At 49.0% G+C, this 14,645-nt stretch overlaps 1 protein-coding gene across 1 annotated transcript in view; it reads right to left on the bottom strand.

Moving 5' to 3' along the window:
• The window catches only part of sptbn5 (spectrin, beta, non-erythrocytic 5), a 332,093-nt gene that overhangs the window by 305,331 nt on the left and 12,117 nt on the right, over positions 1–14,645 (bottom strand). The window contains exons 4-6 of the mRNA XM_038790252.1: positions 13,046–13,203; positions 6,868–7,096; positions 394–1,025 (exon numbers count right to left, since the gene is read on the bottom strand). Of these exons, the coding sequence (XP_038646180.1) occupies positions 394–1,025; positions 6,868–7,096; positions 13,046–13,203 (1,019 nt within the window). The remainder of the gene's footprint in view (positions 1–393; positions 1,026–6,867; positions 7,097–13,045; positions 13,204–14,645) is intronic.

Raw genomic sequence — 14,645 nt, 5'->3', positions numbered from 1 at the left:
GAGCACCCGGAGGAAACCCATGCAGACACGGGGAGGATGTACAAACTCCGCACAGACAGTCACCCAAGGCGGAATCGAACCTGGGACCCTGGAGCTGTGAAGCAATTATGCTATCCACAATGCTACCGTGCTGCCCTTATGCATGGAAAGTTGTTTACGCAGAGGGTGGTGGGTGCCTGGAACACATTGCCGGCAGAGGTGGTAGAGGCGGGCACAATAGCATCATTTAAGATGTATCTAGACAGACACATGAATGGGCAGGGAGCAGAGAGATACAAATCCTTAGAAAATAGGCGACAGTATTAGATAGAGGATCTTGGAAGGCCGAAGGGCCTGTTCCTGTGCTGTAATTTTTCTTTGTTCTTTGAAGGGCTAGCAATAAAGCAATCTTACTTCTTTACTATTTCAGCCTTGCCATGGTAGTTTTCTTTCTCTATGACCTGTGCCATTTCAGCCAGAGCCTTGAATCTCTGCTCCCTGGCAAACACATCAGTGGTGATGGCCTCCAGCCTCTTGGTGGCAGCTTCTGCCTCCTCTATGCTCTTCACGCTGACATTTTGTTTGGCAAGAACTGATTTCTTGTCAGTGAGGTAAGCCTCCCTCAGCATGGCCTTCTTCCGGAATTTCTGCACCAGCTGCTCCAGTCTCTCCAGTCGCAGCATCTCCTGCTGCAGGGCTTTCTCCCGCTCGTATTCCGACTTCTCCAGATTGCTCCAGTGCCTCTCAATGTCACTCAATGTCTTCCCCTCTGGAGGGATGTACTGTCTCATGTTGTTGGCTCTCAGTTTGGTCTTGATGTTGAAGAGTTGAGCCTCAATGACTCCTCGCTCCTGATATTTCGGTGGCTTCTCCACTGTGCGGAAGGTTTTGAAGTCGGCCACCAGTTTCTGCATGCCAGCCAATGAGTTGGGAAAGTGACGGTCATTCAGCTCATTCACTTTGTTTTTGATCCACTGGAGCAGGTCAGACACCAATAGCTGGTATTCGAGTTTGAGATCTTCATTGTCCTTCAGGAGACGAATAATCTGTGAAAAGAGTAGAAAGCAGAACTCAGTCTCAAATTAAATATACATGTTGCCAACACTAAGGAAGTTCACTACTCTTTCTAAGGCCTTTGTAATCTTTGGGTAGTCCCTTTAATGGGATATCTGCTCGAGCTGATCTACAACAGACCAGGGAATCTCAAGATTCCCTTAAAAACATTAAATCACAATGTTGTGAAACTGGAGAAATTAATATTTTTCTGTTAGGTGATCTCTTCATCTCTCCCCAGTGATTAAACTTTGATTAGGTCCACCAAACTGCAGTATGTATGCACCAGCTTAGAAACTTCTGCATTTAGTTAGCAACTCACCAATCAGTGGAAGCAGTATTTTCCTGACTGGTCTGATCAAAACCAGTCACTAATTTGAGCTCCTTCATTAGCTCTCTCTCTTAATTTTCCTTGTGCCAGTGAAAACATCTCTAGTTTCTCAAGTTTTTTTTCCCACAACTAAAGCTTCTCATCCTTGTTATCGTTGGAGTCAATCTTTTCTGTTCCATATTCATGGCCTTAACAACCTTCCTAATACTGGACACCATATTCCAACTGGGAAGATCACGAAAGAGCCCAATAACACATTGGGCAAACAAAGCACACATGCCTTTTACTGTTGCTAGTTTTTTCTGGAACAGATCGCCAGTCTGTCACCAGAGGGGGCCCAGGAGATACTATCACTCTTACCGTCTGCCATAGGCACTGGAAGTATATACAGGTGGATAATCAACCGGTTTGGCCACGTTATGAATGCATCATCCATGGCTCTTAAGTCCTGGAGTTGAACTTGAATCCAAAGCTTCTGTCTCAGAGGCAGGAATGCAACCCACTGTGTCACAATACCTCTTTGTGAAGAGGACAAACATTTAAATGCATAAGTAGCTTGTGGTAGTCACCACTGTTTGTATATAGTACGTATATGAGGAAGTAATATGGTAATGCTCCTGTACTACAGGTACGGGGGTAGATCCCAGTCTGCTGGCTCCGCCCAGTAGGCAGAGTATAAATGTGTGGGCTCACCGAGCTGCAGCCATTTCAGTAGCAGCTGCGGGAGGCTACACATCTCTGCTTAATAAAGCCTCGATTACTCTCTACTTTCGCCTCGTCATAATTGATAGTGCATCCATTTATTAAGCAGAGATTTTACAGCGACGAACCTCCGCATCAAGCCAGATCAGCTGCAACTGCACCCTCAAGCAGACAACACCACGTCGGCCTTCGACCACTGGTTAGCTTGCTTTGAAGCCTACATCGGATCAGCGACAGAACAACCCTCAGAAGCACAGAAATTCCAGATCCTGTATACACGGCTGAGCTCCGATATCTTTCCCCTTATCCGGGACGCACCCACCTACGCTGAGGCCATGGCGCTTCTGAAAGAGAACTACACCCGGCTGACCAACAAACTTTACACCAAGCACCTCCTGTCCACACGGCAACAACACCCCGGTGAGTCATTGGAAGATTTCTGGCGTGCCCTGCACGGCCTGGGGAGGGACTGTGATTGCCAGGCAGTTTCAGCCGTTGAACATTCCGAACTCCTAATCAGGGACATTTTCGTTACGGGCATAGGGTCGGCGTACATCCGCCAGCGCCTCTTAGAAGGGGCTACCCTCGACCTCGCGGCGACCAAGAAATTTGCGACACACTAATGGTAGCCTCGCGCAATGTACAAGCGTACGCTACCGACTGCATGGCGCCCCCCCCCCCCCCCCCTCTTGGACATCGTGGACCCCACCAGCGACTGCCCCCAGCCAACCCCAGGCCTGCGCCGTGCGGCAGCCAGCCAACCCCGGGGGGCCCAAGTGCTATTTCTGCGGATAAAGCACCATTGGCAGCACTGCCCGGCGCGGAGCACAATCTGCAAGGCCTGCGGGAAGAAAGGACATTTTCGCTGCGGTGTGCGCGGTTGATCGCCGCTGTAACCAGGCCCATTGTACCTGCACCCCACATGTGCGACCCGTGGGCGCTGCCATTTTCGTCTCCGCAACCCATGTGTGGCCCGTGGGCGCCACCATCTTCCCCCCATCAGACATCGTGCAGCCCGTGGGCGCCGCCATCTTTAACGCCGCCCGCCACATGTGCACCGTGGGTGCCGCCATCTTCAGTGCCTCAGGACCCTTGCTCATCGAGCACCTCATCGGGCTGCTCATCACCTGCAACCACCGCCGACCAGCCCGGGGCCCATCAACACCAGCCGTAGCTCGCCTCCATCACGCTCGACCAGTCCCGGCCGCACAACCTCACAACCGTGTCAACGACGGTAAAGGTCAATGGGAACAAGACATCCTGCCTTCTTGACTCCGGGAGCACGGAGAGCTTCATCTACCCCGATATGGTAAGACGCTGTTCCCTCCGTGGAGATCCGGGGGTACTGCACCGCCACCCTCACCATCCAGGGCGTAGAGTTCAGCAACGTCCGGCTCTACGTCCTCCCCAACCTCTGCGCTGCCTTGCTACTCAGCCTGGACTTCCAGTGCAACCTCCAAAGTCTAACTCTGAAATTCGGTGGGCCCCTACCACCCCTTACCGTATGCGGCCTCACGACCCTCAAGGTCGACCCACCTTCCCTGTTTGTAAACCGCACCCCGAATTGCAAATCCATCGACACCAGGAGCAGACGGTACAGTGCCCAGGACAGGACCTTCATCAGGTCGGATGTCCAGCGGCTACTTCGGGAAGGTATCATTGAGGCCAGCAACAGGCTCTGGAGAGCCCAAGTGGTAGTTGTAAAGACAGGAGAAACGCAGGATGGTTGTTGACTACAGTCAGACCACCAATCGGTACACGCAGATCGACGCATAACCCCTCCCACGCATATCTGATGTGGTCAATCAGATTGCACAATAATGGGTCTTCTCGACAGTGGACCTGAAATCTGCCTACCACCAGCACCCCATCCGCAAGGCGGACTGACCATACACTGCGTTCGAAGCAGACGGCCGCCTTTACCAGTTCCTTAGGGTTCCCTTCGGCGTCACTAATGGGGTCTTGGTCTTCCAACAGGAGATGCACCGAATGGTTAACCGGTACAGACTGCGGGCCACCTTCCCGTACCTGGATAACGTCACCATCTACGGCCACGACCAGCAGGACCACGATGCTAACCTCCAAATTTCTCCACACCGCCAAACTCCTGAACCTTATGTATAACAAGGAGAAGTGTGTGTTCGGCACCAACCGCTTAGCCAACCTTTGCTATGTGGTGCAAAATAGAGTTCTAGGGCCCGACCCCGACCGCATGCGCCTCTTCATGGAACTCCCCCTCCCCCACAGCCCTCAAACGATGCCTGGGGTTCTTCTCATACTATGCCCAGTGGGTTCCTAATGATGCGGACAAGGCCCGCCCATTCATTCACTTCACCGTTTTCCCCCTGACGGCCGATGCTCACCAGGCCTTCAACCTTATCAAGGCCGACGTCGCCAAGGCCGCAATTTACGCGGTCGAGGAGACCCTCCCCTTTCAAGTCGACAGCGATGCATCAGACGTCGCTCTGGCTGCCACCCTCAACCAGACACGTGGCATTCTTTTCATGCACCCTCCATGCCTCTGAAATTCGGTACTCTTCCGTAGAAAAGGAGGCCCAAGCCATCGTAGAAGCTGTGCGGCATTGGAGGCATTACCTGGCCGGCAGGAGATTCACTCTTCTAACTGACCAACGGTCGGTAGCCTTCATGTTCAATAACACACAGCGGGGCAAGATCAAAAATGATAAAACCTTGAGGTGGAGAATCGAGCTCTCCACCTACAATTACAAGATTTTGTATCGCCCCAGTAAACTCAACAAACCCCCCGATGCCCTATCCCGAGGTACATGTGCCAGCGCACAAGTGGACCGACTCCGGGCCCTACACGATGGCATCTGTAACCCAGGGGTCACCCGGTTCTTCCACTTCATCAAGGCCGGCAACCTAACCTACTCCATTGCGGAAGTCAGGGCGGTCACCAAAGACTGCCAGGTCTGCGCGGAGTGCAAGCCGCACTTCTACCGGCCAGACCAAGCACGCCTTGTGAAGGCCTCTCGCCCTTTGAACGCCTCAGCGTGGATTTCAAAGGGCCCCTCCCCTCCACCGACCGAAACACGTACTTCCTTAACGTGGTCTACAAATACTCCAGATTCCCCTTCGCCATCCCATGTCCCGATATGACGTCTGCCACAGTCATCAAAGCCCTCAATAGCATCTTCACTCTGTTCGGTTTCCCTGCCTACGTCCACAGCGACCGGGGATTCTCCTTTATGAGTGGTGAGCTGCGTCAGTACCTGGTCAGCAAGGGCATTGCCTCGAACAGGACGACCAGCTACAACCCCCGGGGAAACGGGTAGGTGGAGAGGGAGAACGGGACGGTCTGGAAGGCCGTCCTGCTGGCCCTACAGTCTAAAAATCTCCCAGTCTCCGCTGGCAGGAGGTCCTCCTTGACGCCCTCCACTCCATCCGATCGCTACTTTGCGCTGCGACTAACGAAACCCCTCATGAACGGCTCCTTGCCTTCCCCAGGAAGTCCACCTCCGGGGTTTCGCTCCCAACGTGGCTGGCAGCTCCAGGACCCGTTCTCCTCCGCAAGCACGTGCGGCTCCACGAGGTGGACCCCGTTGGTCGAGAAGGTACAGCTACTCCATGCAAACCCGCAGTACGCCTAAGTGGCATACCCCGACGGCCGCCAAGACACGGTCTCCCTCAGGGACCTGGCACCAGCTGGTTCCTCACACCCCCCCCCTCTGCCCCGGCGCCACCCATCCTCCCTCCAGCGCACCTCACCACAGCCCCCGCTCCGGGATGATCCGTCCTCCCCTTGGTCCCACCCGGGGATGAAGATGAGGTCGACACGCTCCCGGAGTCACCGGTGACCGAACCGGCGCCTGCATCACCACTGGGATTGCGGCGTTCACAACGGAGGATCAAGGCACCCGATCGGCTGAATTTGTGAACTTTCTCCAAAATGTACTTTAAAAATGCTCACATACATGTAAATGCTCATGTACATGTAAATAGTCTTTCCACCACCCCTGCTGGACTATTTTTTAATAGGGGGTGAATGTGGTAGTCACCACTGTTTGTATATAGTACGTATATGAGAAGTAATATGGTAAGGCTCCAGTACTACAGGTACAGGGGTAGATCCCTGCCTGCTGGCTCCGCCCAGTAGGCGGAGTATAAATGTGTGGGCTCTCCGAGCTGCAGCCATTTCGGCAGCAACTGCAGGAGGCTACACATCTCTGTGTAATAAAGCCTCGATCATTCTCTACTCTCATCTCATCGTAATTGATAGTGCATCATAGCTCAAAACTAAGGATGAATCCATCTCCAAATGATTACTATCTCCGAATATTCTCAAGAAAAGGTAGAACGTTTAGGTATATAACACCTTTTATAACCTCAGAACATAGCAAAACATATTGAGTTTCATAGTCAATTCAGTACTTTCAAAGTCACTGTTATAATGTAGGAAATCTGGCAGCCAATTTTCACACAGCAAGATCCCATGGGCAGTAATAAGGCAAATGACCAGTTCCTCTGTTTCAGTGACAAAAAATGAGGGATAAATATTGACCACAACACATGGATAACTCTCCCTGCTCTTCCTTTCTCAAAAGGTGCCATGGGATCTTTTATGCCTTCCTGAGAGGGCCTCAGATTAACGTTTCATCCAAATCACTTTTGAATGGGCCAGCAAACAAAACAATTCCCCAGATACTCAAACTGTTCAAACATTGCGGATTTGTCAACAGGGCAAGTGATAGAAGACAGTTGTTTAAACGGTATGATTGAGGGATTCTCCTGAAACAAAACACTATTAATGATATTATAGATTAAAGTATCCATCATAGTACCTTTGTAAGCCTCTTCTGTACAGTCTGACCCTGCCTCATTTTGGAGAAGTAATGGTAGTACAGAGACACATAGGTCATGATGGACTTTTCATCTGGATGTAAGATAGCCACATCCTCTGGGTCTAGGAGTTTGGGAATGCCCAGTTCCTCCTCCGCGACATCAAAGGCATTAGTTAGGTTACGTATCCATGGTTTCGGATTCAGTTGTTCATAGTTTATCAGATCAGGTCTGCAAATTATACCAAGACACTTTGTTAAATAAGTTAATAACATAAACAATAACATTTGTCTGCTAAACGTATTAGTACGAGTACAGGATGGGGTTGGCTATATTACCCTTCATGGTTAAATACAGTGGTGGTGATTCTCGTCTCGGGTCCTGACACATGTAAAATGGCCACTTGTTTCAATTAGCAGAGCGCTCCTGATACCTGCACATAGCAAAGGTCAGTATCTTGAGGCGAGGGGGAATAGTTGTGGATTTTTGATAAAAGGGCAGCAGAAAAGTGTGCAAGTGAACACGGGTTCAGCCACATAGGAGGAGAAAACCCCAATATTTGCCAGGAGTCGGAAGATTCTGGCGTCCACTCCCTTTGAAGCTTCAGATGAGCAGGGTCAACCACCCTGTGACCTGCAGCAGATGGAGGAAAGCTCATAGCTGTACTGTCCACCTCCTATGTGCGAATCAAGGCGTTGTTCGCAAGCTGAAGCATAATAGAGAGATTTGTCAGGCAGGCCAGTGCATCCCTAGAAATGTACTGTTGCACTCATGTTATGTGTGTTACTATTATTTCACCAATGTGCAGGACTATTTGGAGTACTGTGTGCAGTTCTGGTCACCTCATTATAGGAAGGATGTGGAAGCATTGGAAAGGGTGCAAAGGAGATTTACCAGGATGCTGCCTGGTTTGCAGGATAGGTCTTATGAGGAAAGGGAGCTAGGGCTTTTCTCTTTGGAGCGGAGGAGGATGAGAGGCGACTTAATAGAGGTTTATAAGATGATGAGAGGGATAGATAGAGTGGACGTTCAGAGACTATTTCCTCGGGTGGATGTAGCTGTTACAAGGGGGCATAACTATAAGATTCAGGGTGGGAGATATAGGAGGGAAATATAGGAGGGATATAAGGCCATCACCTTAATTATTTCTTCAGCCGTAAGCAATGCGGTCTCCCCTGGTGCTCCAGCCTCCGTTTTCCTTGCCGACCCCGCGGTGACCTTTCCACTCCCCGACGGACTTTCAGCTGGTTTTTTTCACGGCCGTTTTTTTAACTGATCCTTGACATTTCCCTTTACTGTGCTTTCTCCCGACTTTTACTGCCTTCGCTGCCCCTAGGACCGGGCGTTAAATCCCGACAATGCCGTTCCCGAATGGGAATAGGAGGGATGTCCGAGGTAGGTTCTTTACTCAGAGAGTGGTTAGGGTGTGGAATGGACTGCCTGCTGTGATAGTGGAGTCGGACACTTTAGTAACTTTCAAGCGATTATTGGATAGGCACATGGAGCACACCAGAATGACAGGGAGTGGGATAGCTTGATCTTGGTTTCAGACAATGCTCGGCACAACATCGAGGGCCGAAGGGCCTGTTCTGTGCTGTACTGTTCTATGTTCTGGTGACAGCAGGCGGGAGGCAGCCGCACGTTGGAGGGCTCCCATTCGGGAACAGCATTGTCGCGGTTTAACGCCCGGTCCTAGGGGCAGCGAAGGCAGTAAAAGTTGGGAGAAAGCACAGTAAAGGGAAATGTCGAAGATCAGTAAAAAAAACGGCCGTGAAAAAAAACAGCTGAAAGTCCGCCGGGGAGTGGAAAGGTCACCGCGGGGTCGGCAAGGAAAATGGAGGCTGGGGCACCAGGGGAGGCCGCATTGCTTACGGCTGAAGAAATAATGAAGGTGATGGCCGTGGAAGTCGAAAGGCAGTTCACAAAACACATGGAGGCAATGAGGAAGGAGATGGGGGCGGTTTTGTAAGTGCTGGTGGAGGAGGCGATTATTCTGGTGAGGAAGGCGGTGGCGAGCGCAGTGGCGGAGGTGTGGGAGCAAGGGGAGGCACTGAAGGAAGTGGAAGAGACATTATTGCAGCACGGTGATCAACTTACCTTGATGGGGAAGGAGATGCGGAAGGTGATAGTGATCAACAAGGATCTGCAAGGCAAAATGGAAGACCTGGAAAACAGATCCAGGCGACAGAATCTGAGGAGTGTGGGGCTGCCTGAAGGAGTGAAAAGCCCGAGGCTGACTGAGTGTTTTGCCACGATGCTGGTGAAGCTATTGGGGGAGGGGGATGATCCTTCCCAATATGAACTGGATTGGGCTCATCGGTCGTGGAGGCCTGTACCAAAGGCGAGTGAGCCGTGAAGAGTAGTGACTCTGTGCTTCCATAGGTACAATGTGAAGGAGAAGGTCCTGTGCTGGGCTAAGCAGAAGCGGGTGGTGCAGTGGGCTGGAGCTGGTATATGCGTACACCAGGAATTTACGGTGGAGCTGGCGAGGAGATGGGCTGCCTTCACTGGGTGTAGAAGTCACTGTACATTAGCAAAGTGCAGTACGGCATTGTATATCCAGTGAAGCTGAGGGTGACCTACAAGTTCAAGGGCTTTTATTTTGGGACGGCGGAAGCAGCGGAGGAGTTTGCAAAGGCAGAAGGACTGTGGCAGAATTGAGAAATGGCCATGTACCGATGTGGCCTCATGACTGTATTTTTTCTTTTTTGTTTTGTGCTGGTGTATGGGCTACAGGAGCCAACGTTGTACATATTTGGACAAGGGAAGAGGTGGGACTTTCACTCGCAATGATGGTTCTTTGGGGCTTGGGTGTGTTTGTGTGCCAAAGGGGATTTCTTGGTTTTCCTGGAGCCGGGCAAGGGGGAAAGAGACCCGGGCGGGGGCCTCCACACTGGCCAGTTTAAGCCGGCCAGTGAACGGGAGTGAGGTGGGGGTTGGGGCTGTGGCCATCGGAGCCTGGCAGAACATGGTCCGATGGGTCTAGCCAGGGTGGAAAGTTTGGGGAAAGGAACCGAGGTTGGGGGGAGGCGTTTTACAAGAGAAAGTGGAGTGGAGGAGTTGGGGGGGGGGGGGGGGGGGGGGCTCTCTATAGATTAATGGTGAACATGGGCGATTCCAGATTCCTTTTTCCCCACCATGGGAGGGTTTGTCTTATTTGATGCATATATTGACAGGTGCCCCATTGTTTGGGGTGGTGGGAGGATGGGATTTTTTGTTGTTGTTAAGGGGATTGACTTTGTATTTGTTACCGTTTACTGCTTGTTGGTGGCGTGTAAATTTTGAAGGAAAATGTGAAAATGGAGAATAAAAACATTTTTTTTTTTTAATTTCACCAATGTGAACATTTCCAGTTGTATATATAAATATGAGCTGGTTGCAGCAGACCCAACACTCCTGGGTGGGTTCCACTATCACATTGTTAAGAGTTAATTAAAGCTAATATTTTGTTTTAATTTCCATTTGTATACACAGTTTGTGTGGAATAACAAATACTGCATTCCATTACGCGCAGTGTGTTTCCCTGTTTAACGTGTACTAACTTCTCCTGGGCACTGGAATTCTCTCTGCAATTCAGATATGTCGGTATGGAAGTAACACTTGTAGGAAAACAGGCTACCTACTGTCTGCACTTTTAGTGAACAGGTGGATCTTGTTAGCTGCTGACAGTCAAATACCTCAAGCAAGCAAGTCCTGCCCACAGTGACTTTGTCAGTAGTACTTCCAAATGCAGTACTGAAACCAGCAAGCAGCAAAGTCTGTGGTGCCAATGGTATTCCAGCTGAGATCTTCAAAGCTGGATTTTGTTCACATCAAGACTCCATGCACTCATCCTACGGATCTGGTAGGAAAAAGAACTCCTCCCAACTGCCCAACTTCAGGAATGGGACAATTGTAACTATCTCCAAGAAGGTAGATAAATCGTGATTTGGAAACTATCGTCGCATTTCGCTCTTGTTGATAACATAAACAGGGAAAATGCTACCTCACATTCTCCTGAAGCATCTATTTCCTGTGGCTGAAGAAATCCTCCCACGGACATTGTGTGGCTTTAGACCTTCCAGCTGAACATCTGAAATGGTCTTTGTCGCCAGATATATCCAAGAATAATTTTGAGATCAACACACTCTTCATTGTGTTCATCGACCTAACCAAAGCATTTCACTCAGGAAAGCATGAGGCTCTGTGGGTTGTGATGCAAGGAACTTCAACACAATCCTGTAACTGATTCATGATGATGTGACTGCAACTGTCTTGAGTGGGAGATCGTAAACAGACAACCTTAAAAGTATTGACCAGCGTCAAGGGGCTGGTTTAGCACACTGGGCTAAATCGCTGGCTTTTAAAGCAGACCCAGGCAGGCCAGCAGCACGGTTCAATTCTCGTACTAGCCTCCCCGAACAGGCGCCGGAATGTGGCGACTAGGGGCTTTTCACAGTAACTTCATTTGAAGCCTAATTGTGACAATAAGCGATTTTCATTTCATTTCAAGTGAGGCTGTGTTGTAGCCCCATACTAATCACAATCTACCTGCAATAACTAATAACTTCATCGCAGGGCAACTGCCCTCTGATGTCGGTATTAAATACTGTCTAGATGGGAAACTATTAAACCTCAGTTACCTCCGTGCCATAGATATAGTGTGTGGATGAAAGCAGGGGCATTGCCCACTTTACACCAGATTTACAGCCCACTCTCAATCTCTTCATTTCTACATACAAGTAGCACAGCCTTGAATGTTGCTAAAACAAAACTCATATCAACCCATACCTGATCAGCCAAATATTCCACCTCCAATAAATGTTGAAGGAGAGACATATGTTGAGCATTTCCCACACCTTGGCACCCACCTCTCTTAAAAGACCACCATTGAGAAGGAGATCGAACACTAGACCAGCTGCGCCAGTTCAGCCTTCTACAAACAACGGCAGTGAGTGTTTGACAACAAAGACCTCCATAAGTCAAAGTGTACTGAAGCAGTTGTTGTTGCCGCACTCCTGCACTGCAGTGAGATGTGGACTGTGTATCAGTGACACGTTAAGAGTGCTTCAGAAATTCCATCAGCAATGCTCCTGCCATGCCATGTCTCCGGATTCAATGGAAGGACTGTCAGATGAACAATAGTGTTCTTCTTGAAACCAGCTCCACAAAAATCAACTTTGATGGACCAAACACTGTCTAGATGGCCAAAAATCATCTCCTCCGTTGTCATGTCCAGTTCTCTGAACTCCCGAGTGGTCAAAGTTCCTGGGCAGGACAAAGAAAACGCTTCAAAGCCACTCTGAAGTTCTACCCGAGATCCAGCAGCATTGACATTAATGACTGGAGGAGCTTGCTACCAATCATTCAAACTGGCAACAAAACGAGTCACACCATCTTAATGATGATGCAGAGAGGTGGCAGAGAAGTAAAGGAAACAGACCCTGCACCCCAGATCCTAAAAGCTCATGGGAAACTCTGCCCCATATGAACAAAGATCTGTGAGTCAAGAATCGGTCGGTGCAGTCACATGAAGACTCATGGCAAAAAATGTCATCCTCGAATCGAGGGACAGCTGATGATATCAGCGATAGAAATATAGGAGCCATATATATGTATGTATATATATATATATATATATATATATATATATAAATATAAAAGGAATATAAATGTAAGAGAAATATAGAGATATAAAAGTCTTGTGCTTTAGAACGCTTTGCCAAAGTACAGCCAAGGCTGTAGAATTGCAATTGCTAGAATGATGTTGCTGGGTGCTCTTTTTCAGTTTAAGCATTTCACACAACCACCCAATCATTTACCTTTCTCAGATGTTTTTCTGTCCTCATCCAGCCAACCCTAAATTACTTTTCCTTCAGCATAACGACTACTTCTGCACAGTCAATTTTTGTTCACTGTGAACATCTTGAAGATGCAGAATTCTTTGTGACTGCTCTCACATCACAATTATGCGGAGAATTTTGTAAGAATTAATTTTCCTATTCTGATTATTCATTGCACGAAGCTGTTTATATTATGACACTGTGCCCCGCATGCCTCTGTGTCCGGGTGTTCAATGTGACTCGGTACACGAAAGCTGTCTGGCGCCTCGTACACTGTATCCAAAAGGATATAATATTTCTTCAAGTGGTAATTCAACGTTCCTTTCAGCCATAACTATTGAATTGAATTTGTGATTACCTGTGAGCGTGAATAAGTGCGTTGAAAGCTAATCCATCTTTCCAACTCGAGGAGAAGTTCCGAACATCAACATTGTTATATCCGGCGGTCTTACGTTGGCACCAAATTAACAGAGCCTCCTTGGCAGAACGTTTGGCACTGCTGACATCAAACTCATCCTAGCACAGCAGAGAAAGTTGGTTAGTGCATAGATTTAGGTCCAGTCAGAACCGCCAGAATATGAACAGCAGAGGATCGCGTAGTCAGTGAATCAAACCCAGTTTCAATGGTCGGTGAAAGCTACCAGCTACACACAGCAGAGGACAGTGTTTCTGCTGACAGAGGACATGCAGCAAACTCCACACCACCAACTCTCTCAGGACTTTACCTCAGTGGTTTCACTTTGCACAGTTCACAGAGCAAATCCTGCCGTAACGAAGCCCACTTTCACACATAAAATTACATACAATGTACAGCGCAGAAACTAGTGATTCAGTCTAACCAGTCTATGCCAGCGTTTATGTTCCACGCAAACATCTGCACGGTAACACAGTGGGTACCACAGTTGCTTCACAGCTCCAGGGTTCCAGGTTCGATTCCCGGTTTGGGTCACTGTCTGTGCGGAGTCTGCACATTTTCCCCGTGTGTGCGTGGGTTTCTTCCGGGTGCTCCAGTTTCCTCCCACAGTCCAAAGATGTGCAGGTTAGGTGAATTGGCCATGCTAAATTGCCCTTAGTGTCCAAGAAGGTTGGGTGGGGTAACGAGGATAGGGTGGAGGTGTGGGCTTAGGTAGGGTGCTCTTTCCAAGGGCCGGTGCAGACTCGATGGGCTGAATAGCCTCCTTCTGCACTGTAGATTTTATGATATAGGGGCTGGTTTAGCTCACTCAGCTAAATCGCTGGCTTTTAAAGCAGACCCAAGCAGGTCAGCAGCACGGTTCGATTCCCGTACCAGCCTCCGCCGGACAGGTGCCGGAATGTGGCGACTAGGGGCTTTTCACAGTAACTTCATTGAAGCCTACTCGTGACAATAAGCGATTTTCATTTTCATTTTTTTTCATATGATCTATGATATGATCTTCCCACCCTACTTCAAGCTACCCTGTCAGCAGATGCTTCTATTCCTTTCGACGTAATTAGCTTTGTCTTAAATTCATCTCTCAGAGTCACCTCAACTACTTCATGAGGTAACATGCTTACCATTCGCTAATTAAAAAAATTCCTTGTGAATTCCTTATTGGATTTATTAGTGACTATCTTGTAGCCATGACCCTTAGAGTTGGATTCCCCCACAAGTATCAACCACTTCTCTACATTTAAACTACCATGCACACTTTCAATTTAAAGATCTCTTATCAATGAAAAATGAAATGAAATGAAATGAAAATCGCTTATTGTCACGAGTAGGCTTCAATGAAGTTACTGTGAAAAGCCCCTAGTCGCCACATTCCGGCGCCTGTTCGGGGAGGCTGGTACGGCTTCTCAGTTTTCTTTGCTCCAGAGAACGGATATGCCGGCCTGTTCAGTCCTGGAAATGAATACCTCTGTTTCTGGTATTCTCCCTGTGTTTTGGACAAAAGGCAGAGCCACTCTGAATTCCCACAGGGGATTGCCCTCACCTC

Source organism: Scyliorhinus canicula, chromosome 2 (assembly GCF_902713615.1).
Source record: "Scyliorhinus canicula chromosome 2, sScyCan1.1, whole genome shotgun sequence".
Lineage (NCBI taxonomy): Eukaryota > Metazoa > Chordata > Chondrichthyes > Carcharhiniformes > Scyliorhinidae > Scyliorhinus > Scyliorhinus canicula.
Note: the sequence above shows the minus strand (reverse complement) of the source record. Positions and strands in the feature narration are given on the sequence as shown.